Below are 9,369 nucleotides of genomic sequence, written 5' to 3' on the forward strand. Positions count from 1 at the left end.
GCCCGGGGGAGCCGCCTGCCTGGAGCTCTTTACCGCCGGGGTCCCGGCCTTCGTGCTGGACACCGAGGCCTCCATCAGCAACGGGGCCACCTTCCTGGGCTCCCCCACCGTGCGCCGGGACTGGGACTGCGTCCGCGCCTGCTGCGCCACGCACAGCTGCAACCTGGCGCTGGTGGAGCTGCGGCCCAACGGCCTGGAGGACGACACCCCCTCCTGCTTCCTCATGAACTGCCTCTACGAGCAGAGCTTCGTGTGCAAGTTCGCGGCCCGGGAGGGCTTCATCAACTACCTCACGCGGAAGGTGTACAGCTCCTACCGGGAGCTTCAAACCCAGGGCTTTGGAGGTAAGGTACGGGGCGGCCCGGATGGGTGGGATTTGGAGAGATTCCGAAAAAGGGGCTTGGTTATGGAGACTTGGGGCCAGGGAGCATCAGCCCCACGCTCTGAATTTAGGAAGATCAGAGACCAGGAAGGAAGACTGACCGCTGTGGGGGTGGGGGGGGGGGGGGGGGGGTGGGGGGGGGGGGGGGGGGGGGGGGGGGGGAGTGGATGGGGGAGAGGTGGCTACTACCCAGGATTCCTGGCTGCCGAGCCTGAAAGGCTGGTGACAGGAGACGCCCCTGGCCAAGCACTGCCCTGAGTACCTCCAGGCCCTGTCAAACGAGCCTACCTACAGTTTCCAACAATGGCCGGTTTGGGACAGGTTAGCATCACTGTTCCCCACACTTCCCGGACATTGTTAGCCCTTTGGTGTTCTGGGAAAGGCCAAAGACTCCAGAAACCAAAAAGCAAGCCCCCCACCCGAGGGTGAGCCCAAGTAGGAGTCTTGGGGTGGGGAGGGGGTTGTTGTGGGCACGATGGCCTGGAGGCCCTGGGGTGGGGAGTGCACAAGGTTGCTGGGTGACTCATCTCACTTGGTATGTGTGCCTGGTAAGGGAGGGATGTCAGCTGGCTTGCCAGGTGTGTGTGTGTGTGTACCAGCTGACGTTTAGAATGAGACAGACAAGACTCTCCTAGCTTAGGATCTGGTAGCCAAACTAACTCACCTTGTTTACTTCCAGGGATAAGGGTTCAAAGTAACACACACACCCCTAACCCCTCCCCTAAGATTCCAATGCTCCCCTTTGCTTTGCCTGCTGCTCTGGCCCAGTGGGCTTCAGCGTAGGTGCAGGATGCCGCTGTTGATTTCCGTGAGCACTTGACTCTTCCCTGAGGGCTGCCCCACATGCTCTCACTGGGGCCTCGGGAGAACCCCCAAAGACTCATCTATTAAATCATTTGCCCACCATAACCTGCCAACAAATGGTAGATGTGGCATTCCAACTGATGCCCACCTCCGAAAGACCTGCACTGTGCTTCATTTCAGACCTGTTTCCCAGTAGAAAGAAACCTAGCCCTCTGACCAGTGACAACTAGCAGAGGCCCTGCCTGAGCAAGAGAATCCCGCAGGCTTGGGCTGCGTCTGGGGTTGGCCCCAGTTCTGCAAAATGGAGAAGGGACTCTCTGATCAACCCTTTGGCCTTTTCCTGGGCTAGCCCATCCTCCATGCTGAGGGTCCTCGTTCCCGTGGCTCTTCAGGAGAGGTGGATGAAAGGAGGTGGGGCTTTGGCAAAGGGACCACCATCTCTGGGCCAGCTAGGGCCCCCAAGCTCCGCTGGCCCAGGACCAGAGCTTGTTCCTCAGGAAGTAGCAAGTAGTGTAGGTGGTAATGACTCTAATTGGCCTAGCTTGTCTGTGCCCTTCCTGCTCCAACAGACGCCCCATGGGGGTTCTAGTCCAGGGCCAGAGCCCTAAACTCTGGGTCAGGTTGGGGAACTAGCTGGATTGGGGCCACTTGGCCTTAAAACCAAATCTGGAAACCCCCAGGACTGGCTGGCATGTTTGGGACATGAAGGTGGAGTGGGGATTTCCTGAGGCATTTCAAGGGCAGGATCCAGCCAGAACTGTGCTTTGGGGATTTGGGAGGGGGGGTTGCAGGTGTCTGTCCTTCTGTCTGTGTTGAGATGTCCAGTCTCAACGGAGTCCAGCTGTAGAGGTTGGAGAAGCACCCTTGAAAGATAGGAGGAGCCCTGGTGGTGGTGAGGGTTAGCTGTTAGGCTGCCAATGTCAAGGTGCAGTTCACATACCCAGCAGTTCCTTGAGAGAAAGATTAGACTGCCTGCTCCCGTAAAGACTGACAGTCTCAGAAACACAAAGGAGCAGTTCTAGGAGTTGTTGGCAGTGGGTCAGTTTGGTTTGGGTTTTGGAAGTTGAAGGTTGGAGGGGGGGAGGCAGGTGCTCAAGGGTTAAAGCCTTCAGTGAGGTTTCACTCGTTGGAAGAGAAATCCTCCCCAGAATGGGTTGCTTTGCTGTCTTGTCTGCCTGTGGCCCGGCCAGTTCAGCCCAGATTCCTGGGGCTGAAGGCTGAGGGCACTGCTGCTTCCTCCTCACCCCTCTTGCCCTCCCATCCCTTTCTTTAGGAGGAGTGGCATTAGGAGGTGAGTCCATGTTTCCTTGGAGACAGTCTGAGGAGGGGGGTTGGTTGTTGCTGGCTGGCTGGCTTTATTGCCCCTGAGCCCTTTGCTCTGAGAGGGCTGGGAAGAGGGAGTGGTGCGGCCGAGCTACTGATCCTTGCGGCTGGGGTTTACGAGGACAGCTATGTAGGAATAAACTCACTGCGGTGGAGTCCATGCCAACTCATAGCAACCCTGTAGGACAGGGCAGAGCTGCCCCTGTGGGTTTTCAAGACTAACGCTTTACAGAAGTAGGAAGGCCCAGAGTGGTTGGTGGTTTTGAGCTGCTGACCTTGCAGTTCGCAGCCCAACAGGTCACCACCGCACCACCAGGGCACCGAGTATTGGGTTGAGAAGTCTAAATTCACTGCTTCCTCCCCGGGGCCTGGCAGGACTAGCCTGGGCTTGGGCCCATCTTTTGCAGACAGCAGGCTATTTTCTGAAAACATGCAAGGAGGAAGGAACGGGTGTTCCAGGTCAGTGAGTGTGTTGCCCCTTGGCTTTGTCCCTCTGGGGTTGTCTTAAGGCCCAGCCCTTCCTAACTTGATTACCAGTCAAACCGCTGGGCTGGAGGTTGGATCACGGCAAGCACTTTGTCTCTTATAAACTCCGGAAACTTTTCCTATTTTTTGTCAAGCCCAGAGTCCCTTTTCAAACATCCGTGGGTCTCTCTCTGTCCCAGAGTCCCTCTCACAAAACAAGTACATTCGCTGCCTTCGAGTGCAGGCTCATAGCAACCTCTGATCTCTTGACAGCTGCTCCCATGGGTGTTGATTGTAGATCCAACTAAAATGCAATCTGTGACAACGTCAGGCTTCTCTGCCCTTTCACTGTGACATTGTCTGTTCGCTCGGTGGGGAGGATCTAGGTTTTCTTGATGTTGAAGTGTAATCCTACTGAAGGCTGTAGCCTGTGACCTTGAGCAGAAAGTGCTGTAAGTCTTTTTCAGCAAGCAAGGTTGAGTCATCTCTGTATCACAGATTTTTTTTTAAGGTTGGTATTATAACATTTATTAAAATAATGCTATGAGTTTATAGAAACAGCAGACAACCAAATAATTAAAATGAAAGCTATGTAAATTCCCAACTCAAATCCAAAAGTGTCTAATGTATTCATTCGTTAGCTAACTAAATGTCCAAGAAAAACAAGACACCCAGTAGAATAAAGTACTGCAAAACAATTGGCAGTTGTCAGTTATCAGAACTGTGGACTTCGCATTTTGTATCCTTCTCTCAATCAAGAAAAAAACGTTCTGAATCTTTATATCGCAGATTGCTAATGAGTCTTCCTCAGATCTTGATGCTGAGGGAGCATTCTTCATGTAGCCCAACTTCTCCAGTGATTGGTTCATATACAGATCGACTCTGAGTGTAGTAGAAGTACAGTGTTTACACATAGCTGTCTTGATATTTTTTAATTTTAATAAATCACTTTATTGGGGGCTGGTACAACTCTTATCACACTCCATACATCCATCGGTTGTATCAAGCACATGTGTACATTTGTTGCCCTCATCATTTTCAGAACATTTTCTTTCTACTTGTGCCCTTGGTATCAGCTCCTCATCCCCCCTCCCCTCTTTGTTGATTTTAAACTGTGCAGTAACCCTCATTCTCTTTGAACCAACTACCTTTTGTTCTACACACAAAATGGAAAGGATCAACATTTCTGCCTATGCGCCCTGTAGTCAAATATTACACACTCACAGCCATTCAGTTGTTTCCAACTCATAGTGCCCTTATAGAACAGGACAGAACTGCCCTAGTGGGTTTCTGAGACTGTATCTCGTGGTGGGAGTAGAAAGTTTCATCTTTGTCCTGAGGAGCGGCTGGTGGTTTCGAACAGGCGCTTCTAGGGCTTGCAGCCCAACTCACGGAACCACCGCACTACCAGGGCTCTGTTGAATATGACCTCACAGTCAGAGCTAAAGCAGCCTGGCTTCCTTGTGAATAGCAGAGAGAAGGATGGGAGGGTTCACTCATTTAAACCAGGGGTGGGGAAACATATCCAGTGGCCTTTGGCAGAGAAAAGGTTGAACCGTCGGTTCTCCAACTTCGCTGATCCTTGGGATCACCAGGCCCCCAAGTGCCTCCATTGATGAGCCAAGTGAGGGAAGTTAGATGGGAACCAACAGGGGTGGAATACTATTGTGTGTGTGTTGACAGTTCAAAACCACTAACAGCTGTGTGTGTGTGTATTGACAGTTCAAAACCACTAGCAGCTGTGTGTGTGTGTGTGTGTGTGTGTGTGTGTTGACAGTTCAAAACCACGAGCAGCTCCTTGGGAGAAAGAATGGGCTTTCTGCTCCCATGAACAGTTCTGTCTCGGCGACCCAGGGGGAGTCACTAGGAGTTATCGTTGACTCAAAGGCCGTGAGTCTGGTTTTCTGTGTATTGCGATGGAATGATTTTCAATATGGATTCAGGAAAAAACAAGATGAAGAACTTGCTTGTTTGTGAATTCAAAGAGTATCTTGAGATATTTATTTATCTCTTTCATACACATACCTGGTGAAATAGGGTGCTTTTGGGGAGAGGAATCTGAGGGGTTAAGAGAAAACAAAGCTTAATTTTTTACTACCTTAGATTTTTTTCTATCAGGTAAATATAAATTGCCTAAGCTAAAAACAAAACAAAAACCCCACAGTAGTAAAGGCAGTCAGTCATAGCTTAGCCGGCGGAGGGTCTGCAGCGTGCTCTTTATCCAGCAGGAGCTGTGGAGTCAGGTAGCCCTGGGTTCAAGTCCCAGCTCTGCCTGTGAGTAATTGAGACACTGGAACAAACCATCTCACCAGCTCAGGCTTTCTACTCCTGTAAAGAGTCACAGCTTCGGAAGCCCACGCGACAGCTCTGCCCTGTGCTGTTGTGAGTTTTGTTTTCCGAGTCTCTGGTCTTAAAGAGGGCTGGGAGTGCTGTGGTGACGGTGGGTGGTGCAGACTTCCTGTAAAGGTCCCAACAATCAATCTCTTCGGCTTGGGGGCCATGAAGCCTCGTGTTGCAACCGCTGAACTCTGCTGTGATGCAGGCCTCCGCTGCATTCATGCATTCTACAGCTCTGAACCCAGGAAGCCTTTGTGTTAAAGATTTAAGATACATGCAATGTTTTGTAATAATAAATGGCCAGTACATACTTGCCAATGTGTATCACAACAACACTATTTTTTTTGCCATTCTTTTTTTTATTATTAATTTGTACATCGTTTTATTAGGGGCTCATACAACTCTTATCACAATCCATCCATACATCAATTGTGTAAAGCACATTTGCACATTCATTGCCCTCATCATTCTCAAACCATCCACTCTTCACGCAAGCCCCTGGCATCAGCTCCTCATTTTTCCCCCTCCCTCCCTGCTCCCCTCTCCCAACAACACTATTTTTACTCCAGTATTATCCAAAGGTGTTCTTAGTGCATCTACAAGTGTTTCTTTGAAGTGTGTCATGAATGGAAATGGACTCTGTATGTCTCCCATCCAAGTCCTAACCAGACCCGACCCTGCTTAGCTTTGAGATTGGGTGCGTTTGGGGTGGGATGGCACTGTATGTCAAGACAAACATATGACTAACAGACATTAGTTTACATACAAATCTGACTTACGGCCAGGTTTAGGGACGGGGCTCGTTTGTGGTGGCTGGGTTCCAATTTATGGAGACAAAATTCGGATTCCATATCATTTTCACATGAAACAGTAGTCTCTTTTGATTATTCACTGGTTGCCATGTAATAAGGGTCACAGGCAGTGCGTTCGGTTGGCCCGTGAGCCATGGTGCAGTAGGTAGTGCCGGTGAGGTCCCTAGCACGGGTTCCCCGGGTGCTTCCTACCATTAAGCTAAATCTAAGCGTTGGTGGTTCACACCTACCCAGAGGCACCTGGGAAAACAGGTCTGGGGATGTGCAGCCTGCAAACCCCATGGAGCAGTTCACCCTGCACACACAGGCTCCCCAGGAGTTCAAATCCAGTCAAGGCAACCACCAACATCAGTGTGCATGTGCTGTCACCGTACTTGACTGCAGCCCTGCCCTCACAGAATATTCCACTCCCCATCTGCCTGCACCCAGGCCTCTTGGCGCTCCCACCGCACCTCCCCGCTGCCTGCTGGCCACTTGCCCTCCTTGGTGGGACTTCTGTAAGACCGAATGCACAAGCCCCCTCGGACGCTGGCCTCCCCTCCACTTGTCCCCGCCTCTGTCTCCGGCCCAGAACCAGCCCGTCTGGCCCCCCAACCCCGGGGGGTAGTTTCTCACATGTCCTTCCCATTCCTCACTGGCTGACCCTCCAAACCAGACTGCTCCTGGTGCCTGTACCTTGAGCCTTTGCCCTGGGCCCCATAGATCCTGCCAGAGCTCTGAGTGCCCACTGCTGCCCCTCTCTGGGGCCCATCCCTTAGGACTCCTGAATGGGGCCAGTGCCTCTCCCCTTCCTGTACCCAACCCCAAAACAAAAACGCCACAGTTGTGAGATAGTTAATTTTCTCTCTTGCTGAGAGTCTTAAGTCCAAATGCCTTGGCCTCTGTGCAGGGCCCGTGGGGGCCTGCCCCAGCCCAGCTGGCTTCCTTACCTCACTGCCCACCAGCCCAGCCCTGCACGCCCCTCACGCCCTGTTTGGTGGGTCATGCTTGTTGTCAACATCAGGAACATACGTTCTTCCTCCCAACTGGCCCCAAACAAGAGCGTCTCTCCTTCACCCCCAGCCAGAAAGCCAGCCTTCACAGGCCACTCTAGCCTGCGGTGGTCGCTCCCTTCTCAGAATGCCCACCTCCTGGTTCATGTGGCTCAGGTTGGGGTTTTATCTCCTCAACTGGACGACAGGCGCCTGAAGGGAAGCGGATTCGTTTCCCGTGGCTGCTGTAACAGATGACCACAACACAGGTGACTTAAAAGGACAGAAATTTATCCTTAGCATTCTGGAGCCTGGAAGTCAGAAAAACGGTCTCAGGCGGTTCTTGGGGAGAACACTTCCTTGCCTGATCTCGTCCCCCTGGTGGTCCAGGCGTTCCCTGTGGGCGCTAATCTCTGCCTCCATCTACATGTGCGGTTCTCGCCTCTTCTGTCTGTCCGAAGGTCACTTGGACCGAGGCCTCACTCCAGTAACCCAGGAGGATCTCAGCAAAAGATCCTTAACTTAGTTACATCGGCTCAAGAGCCTTCATCCAAATCTGGTCCCAGTCCCAGACTCCAGAGATGGCGGTGTGGCCAGCTGCCAGCCCACTCTTGGCAGGAAGCCTCCCAGGCCTCCCCTTCCCTGTGGAAGAGCTTCAGGCGGTGCCGGTCGGTGAAGGGACACCGGGCTCCCCCAGGCAGGGCCCCTGTACCTGCAGACAGCGTCAGATGAGCCGTTCTCCTCCAGGGCACCACAACGCATCAGCTTGGTGCCCAGAGCTGTGCTTGGGGCTCTATCCAGATGGCCACTCGGGGTCCTCCCTCCTCCCCCCAGCCTCTGGTCAGCAGCCTGACAAGGGCTGGATTTAATCACACACTTACTTCTCTGGCTTCCTGAGAAATGTTATCGTAACATTTTTAAAGCAATTAGCACAAGAACCCACTTAGTGTAGAAACCAAGATCAAGTCCCCCTGCCCCAAATGTAATACATGCAAGGGAGCTTCCAAAAGGTCAGGAATCAAGGAAAGGACTTCAAGAGCAATGGCAGTCCCGCACTGTAAGCCGCCGGTACATGCTGGTGTCTTCTTGAGCACTCTGACAGCTCAGACCGCCCGAAGGGAGTCCCTGGGCTCAGATTTGACCCCCATCCCCTCCTAATGTGAGCGGATACCACATGCTGTGCAAACATTTTCTTTTGTAAAACAGCCAGTTTTACCGCCCCCCCCCAAAAAAAACATCCCCCACATATCAAAGACATAATATCTCTGAATAAAGAGCAAAAGGATGGCTTATGTACCCCAGCCTGCCCCCATGCAGGGCCTAGGTCTGGTGCACACTAATCCCCTGCCCCTAGGACCTACCCTGGTCCATAGTAGGTGGTGACCTCATCTCCCCTTCTCTCTAGGGTCCCGGGCCCTCAAGAGCATGAACTTGAAGGTGCAACCGCAGGAGCCCCTAGTGCTGAAGAGTGGGGCGAACGCAGATTGGCACCTGCTGCAAGGTGACCCTGCCGTCAGGGTAGAGGTGAGGTACTGGTCCGGCTCTTTGGCCCTCCCCCATCCACGGGATAGGCCAGGCAGAGAACGATGGAATCTCTGGGTGCCCCAGGAGTGTATGTGTGGCTGGGAGGCCTGGGAAGCCCAAGGGCAGCAGGTGCTGCCCAGCCTGATGGCCCCTCCTGTGCATAGAAAAATGACCCAGACCACGTCCAGCTGTGGGGGCTCAAGGAAGGCACCTACCTGTTCCAGCTGACAGTGGCCAGCTCTGACCAGCCAGATGACACCGCCAATGTCACGGTCACTGTGCTGTCTGCCAAGGAGACGGAAGGTGATGAGGGCGAGGGGAGGCACCACCGGGGTCCCTGCTCTCCGCTGACTGGCCCCGAACGCCCAGCTCACGCAGCCCCCGCCCCCCCCTAGAATATTGCCTGGCCTCCTACAAGGTGGGCCGCTGCCGGAGCTCCTTCCCCCGCTGGTACTACGACCCCACGGAGCAGATCTGCAAGAGCTTCGTCTTCGGCGGCTGCATGGGCAACAAGAACAACTACCTGCGGGAGGAAGAGTGCAAGCTGGCCTGCCGAGACGTGCAAGGTGCGGACGCCCCAGGGTGGTGGGAGGTGCTGCCTAGCCCCGCCCCCGGCCCCTGGCCTGGCTCCTCTCACCTCTTGGCTCTCTCTCCCCAGGCCCCTCCTTGGAAAGGCACCATCCAGGTGGGCTTTGCTCCTTTCCTTCTTTCCCACCCCCCTGCCAGGTACCCAGTCCATCCGAGGTCCGTG

The 9,369-nt window shown here is 53.4% G+C and overlaps 1 protein-coding gene across 1 annotated transcript in view; it reads left to right on the forward strand.

The window, feature by feature from the left end:
• Positions 1 to 7: 7 nt before the first annotated feature.
• The window catches only part of SPINT1 (serine peptidase inhibitor, Kunitz type 1), a gene marked incomplete at its 5' end in the record, with an annotated part of 12,437 nt that continues 3,075 nt past the window's right edge, over positions 8 to 9,369 (forward strand). Inside the window, 5 exons of the mRNA XM_045287980.1 lie at positions 8 to 344; positions 8,500 to 8,618; positions 8,783 to 8,921; positions 9,014 to 9,184; positions 9,277 to 9,303. Of these exons, the coding sequence (XP_045143915.1) occupies positions 8 to 344; positions 8,500 to 8,618; positions 8,783 to 8,921; positions 9,014 to 9,184; positions 9,277 to 9,303 (793 nt within the window). The remainder of the gene's footprint in view (positions 345 to 8,499; positions 8,619 to 8,782; positions 8,922 to 9,013; positions 9,185 to 9,276; positions 9,304 to 9,369) is intronic.

The sequence above is a fragment of the Echinops telfairi genome, unplaced genomic scaffold, assembly GCF_000313985.2.
Source record: "Echinops telfairi isolate 266 unplaced genomic scaffold, ASM31398v2 ScPeMD7_18;HRSCAF=68, whole genome shotgun sequence".
Lineage (NCBI taxonomy): Eukaryota > Metazoa > Chordata > Mammalia > Afrosoricida > Tenrecidae > Echinops > Echinops telfairi.